The 17,219-nt window shown below is 38.3% G+C and overlaps 1 protein-coding gene across 1 annotated transcript in view; it reads right to left on the bottom strand.

Moving 5' to 3' along the window:
• The window catches only part of LOC128862722 (protein sax-3), a 94,307-nt gene that overhangs the window by 42,000 nt on the left and 35,088 nt on the right, over window positions 1–17,219 (bottom strand). Inside the window, exons 5-8 of the mRNA XM_054101408.1 lie at window positions 16,629–16,760; window positions 13,387–14,324; window positions 13,186–13,305; window positions 12,477–12,903 (exon numbers count right to left, since the gene is read on the bottom strand). Coding sequence (XP_053957383.1) covers window positions 12,477–12,903; window positions 13,186–13,305; window positions 13,387–14,324; window positions 16,629–16,760 — 1,617 coding nt within the window. The remainder of the gene's footprint in view (window positions 1–12,476; window positions 12,904–13,185; window positions 13,306–13,386; window positions 14,325–16,628; window positions 16,761–17,219) is intronic.

The raw sequence follows: 17,219 nt of genomic DNA, 5'->3' as shown, positions 1-17,219 counted from the left end.
AAAGTAAAAACAAAACTAATTAAAAAATAATAAGAAATGTGACGTATTCCATCAGGACAACGCACAGTAGGGTAATCGACCCTGAAAATTGTGGATCAATTCATACGCACATTTAATATAAAAAGCTTTGATTAATTTGTGTACTGTAAGTGAAAAAGACAAATCCGAAAATAGTAGAAAGCTTTATTTTTATAAAGTATTTTATTTTATTACCAAAGAGCGAAGAAAGTGAAACTTCGGTGGTTCTCCTTATAAATAATTTCCATGATTAATAATTAATATATATTATTATAATATAAGTTAATCATTAATTGAAAAGTAAACATAACCACTAGCTCCACAACTATCTTCTCTGATTTTATTCACGCTCTCGACATTTTCTTTAACACGAAAAATGCCTAAACGGAATCGACGAAACCAAAATTGCACCTAATTAACTGTTGCAGTATCGGCACTATAAACACCATTCAAAATTTCCGCGGTCTGTCTTGCATTTTCGTCTTTGTCGAAGAAAAACCTTTAACTCCTGTAACTTACAACTAAATGGATTAAACAAAAAATAGTAAAATAATCTTTTAGTGTGAAATGCCAACTTGACAACGAGCCTAAATTTTAAATCATTTGATCGATACTTTATCAGATATCGATCTCTACAGCGATCTACCGAGACAATAATGGATTTCTTTTTCTCCCAACTTATATTTAACGATACGCCGAAAGCCTCTAATGCTTAAGTAGGAAATTCTATAGCATCTGCCGTATGTCTGCATATAAAGTTCAGTCCGGGCACTAAGAAACTCTCAGCTTCGAAAGCATTTTAAAAATTCTATTGATGGAACTGTCTGCAAGAGAGACCTGTGAATATAAGCTGGTCAAGTTTTTCATCAATTGGGAGGAGCACTTTTTCCAACGCGGACTAATGAAGTTACTTTCAAAATGGATAAAAGTTATCAAGCAAAAGGGCGCATATTTGGTTTTAATCGAGTATTTTATACTATTTTAATTTCACCATCTAAATAAATTGAAAGAATGCTTAGAATCCAATCCTTTACTTAACTGGATTTTTAGTAATAAGTAGTATTTACGTATACAAAGGTAAAGAAGGCAGGGTGGGCGGAGGTGTATGCTCCGAACATTTGGAGATCTCCTTCAGTTTTCGGCTTCCCGACTACTGTAGTGTCTTTCAGGCTGAACTGATGGCAATAATGAAAGCCGTGACACTGGTACAGTGCGATATGATACCTGGAAGGGATAGCTACATTTTCACTGATAGCCAAGCGACGATAAAATCTCTCACAAAATAGTCGACAACATCCAAAGTAGCCATGAAATGCCGCGCATCTCTTAACGAGATGGCTGAGTCATTTCATCTAATTATAGCATGGGTTCCTCCTGGCCATTGCGACATTGAGGGGAACTGCAGAGCCGATGAACTAGCGAAAATCGGTACCAAAGTGACTGATGAGTACATATAGGTATACCCTTGTAAACATGTAGACTACGTATCCGCGAGGATACGAACGAAAGATGGCGTAACGAATCCACTTGCAAAATAGCCCGACAGATGTGGCCGACTCTCAATGCTAAACGCACAGATCTTCTACTAAGAAGAGATAAGCACAGTCTTAACACACTGATTTCAGTTATTACGGGGCACTGCCTAATCGATAGGCACGCCCAGAGAATGGGTGTGCAAACATATGACTTCTGCAGAAGTTGTCTAGTCGAGGAAGAGGAAGAGACGATCCCGCACCTTCTGTGTCACTGTCCTGCTATATTCAGACGTAGACTCGCCATTTTGGGCGGACATTTCTTTAACGAGTTAGAAGACCTCGGCTCTGCCGAAATTAAGGATCTTGCGAAATTTTTGAATAGCACACATTGGTTTCAGGAGGGATAGGGGCTAGTTCCCCACGCGCCACCTATGGGCCATGAGTCTGAGTGTGTCCTACAATGGACAACCGCTTCAACCTAACCTAACCTAAGGTAAAGAAAAAAATTATACGAGCACCACAAGTCAGGTTTTTTTTTTAATTGTCTATTTGTTTGTAATAAAATTATTTATAGAAATAAAGTGCGTTTTTTTGCAAAAACCGAATAAACCCGAATTTCAAACTTTAGGTGAATTAAACAAATTTTTCGTAAAATTTCATACTTTTTATTCAGTATTTTTATAAAAATTGTTGAACATAAAGTTTTATAGCCCATTGAATTGTAGTACAATACTGAAGTTTCAAATACCTCAAAATACTCATAGATACATATGACCAAAAATCTGCCATGACTGTCTGCTAATTTTTTCCACGTTAAGAAATGTCTTGTTTTCGTTATATGGAGTGAATGCGCAACACCATCAAAGAAGAAAATTATCAAAAATGCGCGAAAATTTTGAGCTACCTCCAACTTCTACTTTTTATGCTAGAACTTAATAGGCAATAAAACTGCATACCAAAATTTTGTCTAAAGGTTCTATTTTAATAAAAAGTGCTACATTTTAATAAAAATTGGATGAGTATTTAAAATTTGTATGTGGTTTTTTGTTACAGAATTAATTATATTCTTATAAATTTTTTATTTGGAAAAATCATTTTTCACTTTTTGATTGAATAGTGTGTGAAAGGCTCTTTAAAATGGTGAAAACCAGAAAGTCATAATTTGTTTAAAAGTTTGTTAAAAGTAAAAAAAAAAAAAGTACAAATACGAAAATATAAAAGCTAACTTATTTTTTAAAACGATTTCTGCGACTTGCATTAACTTTTTCTTATTTATTTATAAATAAATAAAATGTTTTTTACTGCTTCTGTGATTTTATTGATACTGTGATCTATGCTGAAGAAAATAAGCCAAACCGGATTGAAAAATATTAATATTTAAAAAAGATACAAGGGTTTTTAGAAGTTTAAACTTTAACCCATTACAGCATAACGTTCGATATATCGGACATGAGTTAGATTAAATTTGTATCAAGCAAGTGTGATGTGGAGGTGGCTTAATGGTTGTAATCGAAAGAAAACTATTTCTTCAACAATGGCAACCCTTCATTTGTCGACCCCTCGCAAAGAGTTCTCGTTATTTTAAATTTTTCAGTATGGCGGATTGCAAGCAGACTTTTTCGCGTAAAGGGTAAAATATTTTTTTATATTTTCTTGGTATATTTTTAGCAAACAATTTTAGTGACAAGTGGTTATTAGTGCATAAATGTGTTAGTAAGCAAAACATAAAAAATTTTGAAGTTTGCTTCATTATCAAACATTTACTGTAGTATTTAGTTGTGGCGTCCGATATATCGAACCTTATGCATAGCAGGCTCTAAGTGGTTTGGTTTTTTGCGTTTTCCAGATTGACTGTAGGGGAAATATTGAGCCTTTTGAAAGGGGGGATGATGGAAATATTAACAATGAAAATACTATTTACGTAGAGCCACCAATCGAACTTGAAGGCCAAGCCACAGATGAGGACAGTGATAAATCGGATGAAGAGCACGATGCTAATTTGAACCATTTAGGACGTAAGTTATTGCGAACTAAGTGCGAACTCCGTCGTTTTCACACAAATAGGGGATCTAATCAAGATCAGATAACAATGTAGTTACGGTCGCAACCAATTTCGAAAACATGACAATGACAACTGCCACGCGGTGGTCACACGTGAATAAAGCAAAAAAAAAAAAGCACTCCCCCAACCGTCTTTAATTTCTAACTATAATAAGTATATGGGTGGAGTGGATAAATGCGATCAGGCGATTGCAAATTTGCGTACAAGGATGCAGATAAGGAAATGGTGGGGGCCAATTTTTGCCTATTTCGTTGATATTTCAATTGTACATGGATGGTTACTTGCGAAAAAACTTGGCTGTAATAAGGACTTTGAGTCCTTGTATGCATTTAGGAGGTATGTGGCTCGAATTCTGCTTGTGACACACGGAACACCCCCCCCATCAAGGACGAAAACCAGCTACACCATTGTCCACTACACGGTTTTATTGCCTCAACCATTGGATTGTTCCAATAAATTCCGAACGCCGTTGTGCAAATAAGTGTGGTGGGAAATCAAAATACAAATGCCGAAAATGTGAAGTAGGCCTCCATCCTAAGTGTTTCATGGAGTATCATGGAGTATCATGTAGAGCCCAATACCTAAATATATTTTATATATAATTAATTTACTTGTATTTCTTCATTTTCAGTAATATTTTAAATAAATTTTGCTAGAAGCATTCGGTTTTTTTATTTCTCATGAGATAGCTTGAGGTGCCGGTATGCATAACGTTCGATAAATCGGACGGCTTGTTTACAACAAACTACAGACAAATGTGTAACTTTTGTTTCACTACTCGATTTATGTGATCTCCATAACCCAAAATTTTCACAGAAATTCATTATAAGTATAAGGACAAACGAGGATATGCAGTAATGGGTTAACTGCTGTTTTCTCGAAAACTTGTTTTCGCACGTAAGGTACCTTTTCATAGACCAGGTCACATATATACTTGTTTACATAGGTATATAGTCTAAACTTATCACTATGCGATTATCTCACTCACATTGTTGCTGGTTTGCTGGAAGAATATAAAAATACAAAAAAAGCCATTTTTCGGGAAAAGTTTATTGAAATGGTCACCAAATTTTCTTGTATGCTCTTTAAAAAAATCATAGTGTCAGATATTAACAACAACTCATAGGAAGCAAATCTGTCTTCCTTTTAGCTTAGGACGAGATAATAAAATGAATATTATTAAACCGTTTTTCTCGATCTTTTGGAATATGACATTCTCCCAACCAAACTTGCTAAATTTGTTTTTCTAATAGTTGATTGCTAAAGTGCATACATGCATTTATGTTTATGTATGTATGTACAAGCCTGTCCTGAATAACACTTTAAAACTCATTTTCAACTGTCTATTTATATACCTATGAATATTTTAGAGTGAGTGCGCAAAAATCAAGGACTGAGAAAGTGATTATTCGAATGAGAGTGAAAAACGCTGTGTGCTGTGTGCAACATTAAGAATATGAATAGGAGTCTGTAGTGATTTAAGCAAGACAAATTTAAATAAGCACATACATATATGTTTATAACAAAGCATTCCCTTAGTGCCAACTACCAAGTATGGGTAACCGTCTGAGCAAACCCCAATTGAGTGAGTGTTGGAATTTTGTGGCAACGCTTGCAATTTCTAACTCATTTCACTAAGCTTTTGTTTTGTCTGCTGCCAGCCAGCCAGTTTTTCTTTCATGGCGTTTTATCACTTTTCTCTGTTGTATTTTTGTCTTCTTGTGTTTTTTGCACCTCATTCTCAACTTGCACTTTTGCATTCATTACAATACATACAAATGTATGTGCATACATGAATTTGTGAAGAAAATATTATTTAAGGTGAGCACCATAGCTAGGCAACGTAAAGCAAAGCAATTTCTATTTAGACAAATACACCTATGACAAGTGTAGACAAGAGAGAGGTGAGAAGAAATGGGCGAGTAGACGCATGGTTACCCAACAATGACTGAAGTTGGCATAGTCAAGCTGTGAGGCTGCTTACACTTATACAAACATGTATTTAACTAAAAGCAAGTGAGTTTGAGTTGGTGAGGGTGCACAGGATTCACTCTCAAGAGATGCCAAATCAGGCGGCTGAGTTGCATTTCTGCGTGATTCACGCAAGTCACACATGGCAACATGGCTAAAGTGTCCTGTCGGCAGTGTGAGTGTGTAGGCGCGTATGTATTTTTTGTTTTTGTTCTTTTTATCAACTGAAGTCACCCCCTCCAGTACACAAAACGTCGTTTACTTTGATGCCCTGTGCTCTTCCTTTGCATCATTTTTCAAATTGCATACAAATTGCCGCACGAAACAGCAGCAGTTGACATTTGAGTTGCAACACAAAGCCACATGCACACGCCGGCAATCATCCATATGTACATACACATACACACTCACTCATACCAATAGAGTGCGGCGGGTGTAAGTCTCCGCTGAGTGTTCACTGTACCTACTTGTGGAAATACCTCAGCAAATACGCTGATGCAAATAAATAAAAATGCCTTTAAAGCGAAATGTTGGAACTTTTGCGGTTGTTTGCTCAACTCGAATCGCGCCTCAGCTTCTACAGCCTTCAGGCACCGCATCACCACACCCTCACCAATGCAATGCAACATTCTGAAACAACACTTTCGGCGCTTATTTGCATGTCGCTTGCTGAGTTCCTATACTGCCGTATATACTAGAAACGCCCGAATGTATGCTATGTAGCGTGAATCTGTTTGTATTCGTTTGTTTGGGTGCATACATATGAATGCACGCATGTTTGTGTGTTTGTTTCTGAATATAAAATAATTGTTGTTTATCTTTTTCGCAATTGCAATTGCAATTCCACCACTTCGTTGCTTTTCTTCTTTTTCATAGACTGAAAATGCAGCTACTGGGAGAGGTGTAAAGAGTGCAAATGTGTGTGTGAGTACGTTTGTGCAAACTTTGAAGTATGTGTTTTTGTAGTGCAAGAAAGCAATTCCAAAGTGGAAATGTGATGAATACGGAATGAGTTTGATTTAAAATTTTTACTTTGTGGTGCGATTCGGTAAATAAGTGGCACAGAACTGTGTTACGCTGTGAGCGGATATACAATTACATGTATGTGTGTAGTTGCATATACTGAGAAATTTATGCTTATGTATTTGTATTGCGTGTGCATTTCTGCGCTCTTCTCTATGCCTGGTTGCAATCTCTAACCTCGGCGTTTCTAGCAGCTTTTAGCTTCAACCACAACGCGGAAATGTTTATTGCCACACTTTGGAGTGGATATTTAAAATATGACCCTTTGCCGTCGGAAAAAAGCAATATGACAGATATGAGCGCTTATTTAAATTAAATATATTTCTCCAAATTGAAGTAACCAATTACATCACATTCACATTCAATTACCTTAATTATGAAATGCGCTTGCCTTGACTAACTTTACTGTGGCCTATCCTACTCCTGTAATTTGACAAGGTATTTTTTCAGCTTGCAAATGGTTCCGCTCGTATTTGATTAAGGCACTAAATGTGGTTTCCTACCGGCCAAAAACATCAATTGTGCAACTCATAAATCAATACAGTAAATAATTTGATACACAAAAATATCGCTTGACCTTCAGAGACTTTTCTGATAATTTTGGCATAGATTTATACAGGGTGGGTCATATAGCGTTTGCTTTTTGAACCACCTGTGTTCATAATTTACTTAAAGATTTGACATTTACGAAATGGGACGCTATACGCTTGAACAAAATTGGGAAATATTGAAAACCTATTTCCAAAGTGGTGAGTCTTCTTCTTCTTTTCTGATTTTCACATCGGTGGCTACGTCAATAAGCAAAATTGTCGGATTTGGGGCTCAGAAAATCCACACGTTACTGTAGAGAAGCAAATGCATCCACAACGAGTCACTGCTTGGTGCGGTTTTTGGTCTGGCGGCATCATCGGGCCATTTGTTTTCGAAAATGAGCGAGGAGCCGCGGTTACAGTAAATGGCGAGCGTTACCGTGACATGCTCAACGAGGAAGAGAATGACATGGACGACATTTGGCTTCAACAGGACGGTGCAACTTGTCACACTGAGAAAGTTACACTCGAACTTTTGGCTACCGTTTTTGTAAACCGAATAATCAGTCGAAATTCCGATATCAATTAGCACCTCAGAGCTATGATTTAAGCCCGTTGGACTATTTTTCGTGGGGAGCCGTTAAGGACAAATGCTATGCGAACCATCCAGAGACGATTGATGCTTTAAAACACGAAATCGAAGTTGACATTCATGAATTCGGAGCCCAAACAATCGAAAATGTGCTTAAAAATTGGGTTGATCGAATGGCCTACTGTAAAGCCAGTCGTGGCAGTCATTTGATCGATATTATTTTTTTTTTTTTATAGCCGTTTCACATATATAAATGTATACAAAATTTGCGCTTACACCTTTTGTTGAGTATTTGAGCGAGCTTGCTCTTTTATTTCTGGTGTGCGTCTGATGCTTTTCCATAAATGGAAGGATCTACAGTTTTAAGCCGATTTCGACAGGCAGACGGTTTCGAATGGGAACTTTTTCATGGTGGAAATACACTCGGAGGTTTGCCATTGCCTGCCGAGGGGCAACCGCTATTAGAAAACTGTTTTTCTTAATTTTGGGGTTTCACCGAGATTCAAATCGGCGTTCTCTCTTTGAATTCCGAATGGTAGTCACGCACCAACCCATTCGGCTACGGCGGCCGCCAGAAATGTATTAATTATTAAAAATTATCAGAAAATATCAATGATCACAATCGCATGCATAGTTATATAACTAGGGCTGACTTCATCTTCGATTAAAATCTTCTTTAGGTACCTTTCATTAGAAACTAGTCCAAAATAGTGCATTCCGATTTGCCAAAACGCAATGAGATATTTTTAAAGCATAATCCCTTCCATGAGTTCTGCTTTTCAGCTAACGCATGACTTGTCACTATGATCCCATATGCTCATTACAATCCACACTAATAAAAGAACAGCTGTAAATACATTTACAAACATTCATGCAATCAATGCTCGGTACGAGTATTCTACTTTCCAATATTACAAAATACAATATCCATTTTTTGCGAAATTTATCCAACGACCCTTAATACTACCAACCATTGATTACCCGCAGAAGTAGTGGCAGCGTTTGAAGCGGAAAAAAGAGAATCGAAACCTTTCACATGTGTGCCACATTGGCCTACAGCTAAAGACGCTACTCAGCGTTTAATGCACAGCTGATGCCGCAAACCAACGATTGAAATCGAAGAGTTCGCCTTTACACAGTGAAAGTTGGTGCGACCGCCTTCTTTTTTTTGGAATAAATTTTTCAATCATTTATTTGCTTCGATGTTACATTATGAAATTAGGTTATTGTTATATAGAAGGGAACAAAAGATTGGCAAAGCAGCACACCAGGGTGATAGTGTACAAGTGAAAGAATGAAAGTGATGGCAGTAATCAGATTGGTGGTGGTTACAATTTGCAGCTGATGGTAAGAAGAAGAAGCGATATGAGAGGGATGAGAGGACAGTGAGGTTAATGAATGGCATGAGGTAAAAACACATATGAAGTGTGAGTAGTGAATGGAGTGGGCATGGGTTGGTTGCTATATGTTGAGGTAAGCTTCCGCAATATTTTGGCACTAGTTTAGGGAACATTCCTGTAGTGTGCAAAAAATATATATGTATGTACATTAGGGCGAGTCAATTTATATGGATAAATTTTTTTCGACAATGTTCTTCACAGATTCGGATTCTAGATAAAATTAAAAGAAAAATAGTACCTACATTGGAGCAAAGCTCTAAAGTCAATTTTATTTTCATTTATTTAGATTGATATTTACTGCCGTGTTAATAATGCAATTGCCTTGCACAAACGTGTACTTAGGAATTTTTTGATACCAAGAATTTATTTCTAATATCTATTTTTGATTTCAAGAGCCGCAACAAAGCAAAGTATTTGTAATTTTTAATACAATAAAAAGAGGAGTGATTACATGTAATTTTTTATATGTGACCTGGTCTACGAAAAGGTACCTACCTTAAGTGCGAAAACAGGTTTTCGAGAAAACAGCAGTTAAAGTTTAAACTTTTCAGTCTTTTCGTATTTGTACTTTTCTTTCTTCTTTACTTTTAACAAACTTTTAAACAAATTATGACTTTCTGGTTTTCACCATTTTAAAGAGCCTTTCACACACTATTCGAATCAACAAAAAAAGGGAAAAATGATTTTTTGACACGTAAGGTACCTTTTTATAGACCAGGTCACATATGTTAAATAAACAGAAACTTGCCAAAAATTAAAAAAAAAATATTGTATTTTTTCGAAAAACTAATTTTTTCTTCCTTTTTTACTTCTTCTAATTCTCTTTCATACAATTATTTTTCCTTTTATCCTTTTTACTTAAAAAAGGAGGTGTTTTATTTCTACTTTCAATGGTCATAACTACCTCTCTGTTTTTATGAATCACACGCATCATTTCGTACTAATTAAAAATAACTTATTTAAAAATTTTGTATGAAATAGACTTGTTGTGGTCAAGTGGTTGACTTTAGAGCAGTTCTGCTGAAATATTTTCTTGCAATTTTATGTAGAATCTGAATCTGCTAGTAACGTAAATTTAGCCCGCCCTGATGTACGTTCCTATTGCATACATATGCATGTGGCGGTGTGCATGCATGGCTTAATGTCCCGAAACATCAATGCAGCACAAGAATTTAACGTTATTGCTGTCATTTGCATAGAATAAAGGAAACTAGTGCACTGGTGTCATCAATATACTCATGCAAATGCAGCTACAAAAGTCTGGCTGAGAGCCAAATGGGCACACAAAGACAGCGGAAGCTTGTTGCTGGAATTTTATGCTTTAATTTTTAGCAGAAAAAATAATTGCAATTGTACACAAAATCGATATTTATTGGCAAACTTCGTTTTCAATATTAATTTAAGCACATTCGAGTGGCAACCAACCTAAGAAGAAACTGTTGCTTGGCTGTTTCTGAGGGCCTCTGGTAGCAAAAGTGTACGAAAATCATGTATAAAGGAACGAGGTCGAAAGGCTAACAAGCAGCAAAGTAAGTAATACATTCAGCATTGAATTGCTGGCAGAGCAAAATCGTTTGAAGACTCAAAGTATAGAGCAAAAGCAAAGACACTACCTCAAAATGGAGCAGTTGCAACATGAAACAGTTGAAATTAAAATTAAAATGCTTGAGATAGAGACTAAAAAATAAATATAAAAGAATCTTATTGAACTGTTATGTATATATTTACTTTTAATATGAATACATTTTATGTTTCATAATATAAAATTTCTAGCAATAGAGTCTCTTATATTTCTGCCAACACTGTATAAACTACAGTTTTCCTCATTTTCAGCAATTTCCTCATCAATTGGATTGTTTTCTAATACGCTTTCTGTTTCGAACTTAAATTCGAATTTAAATGAAATCGGACGAATTACAGTACACCCAAAACAAAATCGTACGAATTGTCATTTCGGATCCGAATTGAAATCGCGCGATTTTCAGAACCTGCCTGTATGTCTTAAAATTATGTTGGCAATTTTAAAGAGATAAGCAAGTGTAGTAGTGCGCACTACCTGAAGCTTGGACAATGGCAATATCCGATGAAGCGTCCATTTGAGTGTTTGAGGGAAAGATTCTGCGGAAGATTTTTGAGCTTTTGGATGTTGGGGATGGTGAGTATCGTAGGCGATGGAACAATGAGCCTTTCGACGAATAGGCATAGTGCAACGAATAACGACCAGCGGCTCGGTTGGCTGGGTCATGTGAAACGAATGGATGCTCTGAAAATATTCGATGTGGTAGCAGCTGGTGCCAGCAGAGGAAGAGGAAGGCCTCCTCTGTGAAGGAAACATCAGGTGGAGAAGAACTTGGCTTCACCGGATGTGTCCAACCGACGCAGGTTAGCAAGAGAAAGAAACGAGTGGTGTGTTTTTTTTCATATCGGCCAAAATCGCTTAAGCGGTTATCGCGATAATCGCTAATCAAGAAACAGACGTGCGGTACGTACATTATACAGTCTAATAAGTAAGGATGTGCCAACTTCGGTCCGGATCGAACCTTATATAGCCGCTCACATTTGAATAAAGTCTAATTTGGTATGGCTGTTAATTTTTGAAAATAAGCGAACTCATAGCCGGTAAGAGGTATGGTTTGCAACATCAAAGAAGAGTATGGAAATCTAGCCATAGCATATTAAAAGTGCGTCTGGTTTTTATCCCATCTCAATATGATCACGGAATTGTGCTGTCCGAATTTCCAGGGCTTCTTGATGGATGGGTTTTGAACTAATTAACGCTGTTCGGATCAGAGCATTTACCATCCTCCTACCTTTTAAAAGAAGAGTAAATGCAGTTCTTACTGCTTGGGCTAGGCTGAACGCAGTAAATGGGTATGCCAACACTACTTTTGGCAAGCAAAGGCAACCGCAATTTGGAGTAAAGAGTAAACAATTTTTTGAAGGTAAAAGGAGTATAAGATGTTTTAACCTTTGTGTACATTAAAGGCTTGTGGTATTCATGCTCATATTTCCCATATTCATCTCACGTTCATCCTTGCTATTGCTATTATTTTTATCAGCATTTAAAAAAATGATAAGGCCAGAGCACATATCTAATCTATCTATCTAAACGCTTCTTGAAAAACAAACAATATCATTTTTTCCAATTAAATTAATAAAGTTGTTAGTGAAATTTTTGCTCATATGCGTAGATACATAGCAGATTCAAAATAGCCATGAAGCAGTTGTAGTGCAGCGTTGAGGGCGCCTGCCAAACCATATGACCGCCAATGTGTACACTAAGACTTTGGATTTACTTTGCACCGAGGCTTACGATTGGCCTGAGTAACTTATATTATATATATATATTTTTTTTTTGTTCTTGTTTTTTATTTTGGTCAAAATATACATTTTTTGTGTACTCACCATCCTCCAAAGTGCGCGCAATACGTGAGTTCGACGGTCTTCCCTCGACGGACTTATAAAAGGGTACAATAAAAAATTCATAGAGCGTATATTGCAGTAGGCCAGTTAGTGTGCAGGATGAGGCGCCACCGCCGTTCAGGATCGTTAGCATGCGATATGTGGTGCTGCTTGATGTTGCGGCACCAAAGTCGGTGGTGAAGGTGGCAGCATTATTGGCGACCGCATCACGTCTGGCAGCGGCAATATTTGGTTTCACAGAAATAAATGCGGCCGTCGCAGCGTCAGCTGCTGACAACGACGACGAGCTGCCGCTACGTGATTCCAGCAATGGATTTGCAATCGCGCTGCTGGTGGCTGTGGTGGTTGGTGGATTTGGCAATTGACGCGCGTAGATGTAAAAGCCTTCCACGTATTTGCCGTTGATTATCTGTGAAGATGAAAGATAAAAGCGAAAAAGAATTACGGCATAAGCGCACGAAAGAAAAGTGAAGTAGGAAAAAATTGTGTAATTGGAAATGCTGCACCAGCCCTCTGTCTGCTGCCTGCAGGCAGGTGCCACACAAATTAGTTCTGTTTTCGCAGGGCATTCGACAACTTTGCGACACTCGATTGCTTTGTCACGCCTCGGCGCTACAATGACATTGACACCGAGCCATTATAGCCGAGGCGGATAAGAAATATAAGAGATATAAGAATTGTTACTACTAACCTGCCACGTCAATTTCATGCTTGTCGAGTCTACGATGCTCGCGTTAATTAGTTCCACCACGTCGCCAGACAATAAGCTAGCGCGCGCCTCACTCAAATCCAAGCCGCTGTTAAAGAAACGCTATAAAAAAATGCAAAGAAAGAAATCACCAAACAATTAGCCTTTCTCATTCAATGCAGCAACTTTATTGCTCAAACTTACCATGCCAACATTGATCGGCTCCGACATCGGACTAGGCAGCGATAAGCCGTGCGAATTTTCGGCACGTATCACAAAAAAGTAATTCACACCCGGCACGAGGCCCACTTGCATGAAGGTCGTATTTTGTATGCGCGCTCCAACAGCCACCCAACCGTCCGTCTCGTTCTTACCGAACATTTCAACGATGTAGCCCACCAAGCTGGATGCGCCGACCTTATTACTGCGCGTCCACGTCAACGTCACTGTACCTTCGGTCTTTTCTGCTACCTGCGGTTTGCCCGGCGGTCCCGGATGCGTAGAAAGCTCGGGTGCGCGATAAAATTTGATATTCGGATTAGTTGGAGTATCCAAGCGCAGGTAGCCACTCCACGAGGATTTACCATTCCGATTACTGGCCACACAAGTGTACAAGCCCTCATCCTCATTCCGTTGCAAATCCGCTATGGTGAGTGTACCCGTTTCGGAGAGATTTCGCCGCTCGTGCTCGTTCACATCGATTGGTATGCCATCCAAGTACCAAGAGACTTGCGGTGTTGGTGTGCCGCTAGTGCGACATGGTAGCGTTACGATCGATTTAACTGGCAGTGTCTGATTGACAGGACCCAACTCAATAATTGGCGGTGGCAGCTCAAATTGTGTGTCCACGGTAACAACGGTACGACTGCTGACGCTGCCAACCGCATTTAATGCATTACAAACGACCACTTTACCCGAGTCTTCACGCGCAAAACGCAATATCGAAAGCACGGAACGGCTTTCAGGCGTTAACGTCACCTCAATGCGTCCATCCTTGTAGCCAGGAAAGAGCAACGAGCTATTACCTTCGACCGACCAATAGAGTGTGGGTTTTGGATAGCCGCTGGCTTGACATTCGAAGAGCACTTCATCACCGATTTCGACGAGTTGATTTTTGGGGCGTATGATGAACTTTGGTGGTGCTATTTGGGGAGAGGGTAAGAAATAAGTTAGAGTGTGTATTTATTTTTCGAGAGGGTGCACGAAAGCAAATAAGTTGTTAAAGCTAGTAAATGTTATTGCGGGGCAATACACAACCATGTCTGCATTGGGAATTTCTGTTTTCCCTTCCCTTTTTATTTCCTTTGTCTTCCACTGTTTTTGAAATGTTCTTGATGTGCGGTCAGGTAATTAATTTTTATGTGGCAATTCGTGTGGGCACCAATGTGTTACAGGGTGCTTCAGTTAATGTAGAGTAAGTATCATAGAACTTAGAAAACATGTGGTTAAATTTCTTCCTCGCCTATAAGTATGCAGATGGAGGCGCTTCCTGATTACCGTCTCATTTGTCAGTCAAATTTCTGTATATCTCAAATGGCTTCTGAAGTGGTAAATATCAGCAAGCTTATTCAATAAAAACGCTCTTGTCTTGAATGCATATAGAGATAGAATAGAGGTATAAGGTTCGCGGAATTACATTCGGCTCATATAAGTTCCGGAGTAAAAGGCCATACGTAACGAGGTAGCGTTATGGTCATGGTCATGGAACCCTAACAACAAGATGTAGTTCAGAGGTAAAAAGTTAAGGCTAAGGAACATAAGCTGTCACCGTACTGTGGGACTACACTTAGCAATGTCCTTACTGCAATGGCACAATCAGAAGAAATATATGCATCTCAAAGGCACTATTTGAACACTAATGTCATTCTCACGATGCACAACTATCTGCATAGGCGCGAGACATGATTCATCGACTCCAGCGGTTATCTGACCAGTTTCCAAAAACACCACTTACTTCTCAAATGCGATGTCATAGCGAGAAGAAGAGGTACACATCTCAGCCTAGTACGGCGTCTTAGGTTTATTGATAAAACTGGATCTGAGGTATTGTGAAGAGAAGAGTACACAAGCGATCCTAAGACATCCTTACATTATATTTATCATGGAATGGCAATTTTTTTTGTGAATTTTCGCGATTGGTAAAATTTGTTGTTTGTTTTTTGATGGACTATACTAACGGTTGACGGGCGCCCGATGGAACTTGTCGAAGGCTTCTGCTACTTCGGCTGCATTATCACTGAAGACGGCGCAGGAGATGGAAATGTCAACTGCAGACTAAAAACAGCGGGCGAATGCATACAGTATGGGCGAGTTCGCAAATTCCAGGCGCTCTGAACTGCGAATATTCATCTCATGTATGAAGTCGGTATCGTTCTGCGGAAGTTAAATATGGCTGGCCTCTAGCATCATTACTAAGAGGTCAGTATATGCCTTCGCATCGTCTGTATTCTGGCCCAGCACCAACAGCAACGACGCGCTGTGGAGATCGACGATTGAGGATGAGTTATCCTATGGCAAATTAACTGCATAAAGTGACAATGGTTTAGTCACACGCTTAAGAAACACCAGATAGCATCACAAGAATGGCTCTTTACTGGAGACGGTCGATGTTGCTTGCAGATGCCGACATCAAATGGGACGGCGAAAAAGCAAAAGCCCAGAACTATGTACGATGAAAATCTTGTCGAGGCCCTATGCTCCCTAGCGGAATGAACAACAAACAAAAAAAAAAAATACTAAGGTGATATGAACAAAATATTTTCTTCCACAGCTAGTTTCACATATCCCTTTTTGAATTGTATCGCTCCATCCATCTGTAGAAAAAATATGAACACAAGCGCTGTAATTTGTGCCAAAGCCGACTTGTTAAGGCCTTAATCTCATGATATTTATAATTAAAAATATATATGGAGTGAGCTCAAATTGCTGGTATTTTGTTATAGAATTGCAAATCATATTCGAGCTTCTAGTTAAGACAGTTAAAAAGTTAGTTAATTCTTCTGAATAATAGTTTTCTGTTAACCTTAAAATTTTATGATACGCGCGATTTTGCGAATCCACGTCGTATTTTATTTGTCGACTATCTATTTTTAACAACAAATCTCATTATAACTTTAACAGCACTAAGCACCACTACAACTTCAACTTGGACAACTAAATCTGCGGTCACATCTTCGGCACCCTTTATGTAAACTTCCATCAAGCAAACACTTGACGCTGCACACCTTCTCGCCGCACTATCCGAAATACACTTCAAATGAGCCATAAAACTTTTATGCTTACACATACATATGCACATATGTTAAAGTTTATATGTATACTCATGTACATGTGCTTAAATCAAGCTTCAGTAGATGTGTTGCCCACGCATCTGTGTGCCATTGTCAGAAATTTCGTCACACACGCACACAGCCACGCACTAACAGCATTCATAGCAATTAACTCACCGTGTACGGTTAATGTGCCCGTGGCTGTAATTGAACCGACCGCATTATCCGCTTCACAACTGTACTCTCCCATATCTTCCAGCGTAACGTCATCCAGTTTAAGGCTACGATCCTCAAGGATGTGCACACGACCTGTGAAAAATCCGAAAGTAAAAGAAAAAAAAAAGAATGAAATGAGTGGAATACACTATAAAAAGAGAATTAAAGTTCAAGTGATGGCCAAAAAAAGAAGTGAAGCGCAAATAGTTGAGTCGTAATGTGAGTGGGTAGCTAAAGGAAATAAGATATGTATGTATATATATAAACAGTTTACAAAAAAAGATATACCCAGCTGGAAATTGTAAAAGAGCTTGTCAAATAAAGCTCTGCGATTAAACCTTCTCATTAAGGGCATTCGAGCATGTTGCCTTTCAGTGACTTTCTAATCGCGAATTGAAAAGCTATTAAATTTTAGCAGGATTTTCTACTTCTGAAGGGGTTATAGGAGGGTTCTATTTCTTAGCAAGGACTGCAAGAAATCATTAGATGAAAAGAGGATGTGCGTACAAAACCTTGCCCAGCGGGCCACCTTGTACAGAAAATAGTCAAAAG

The sequence above is a fragment of the Anastrepha ludens genome, chromosome 5 (genome assembly GCF_028408465.1).
Source record: "Anastrepha ludens isolate Willacy chromosome 5, idAnaLude1.1, whole genome shotgun sequence".
Classification (NCBI taxonomy): Eukaryota; Metazoa; Arthropoda; class Insecta; order Diptera; family Tephritidae; genus Anastrepha; species Anastrepha ludens.
This window is presented reverse-complemented; position numbering and strand designations above follow the sequence as displayed.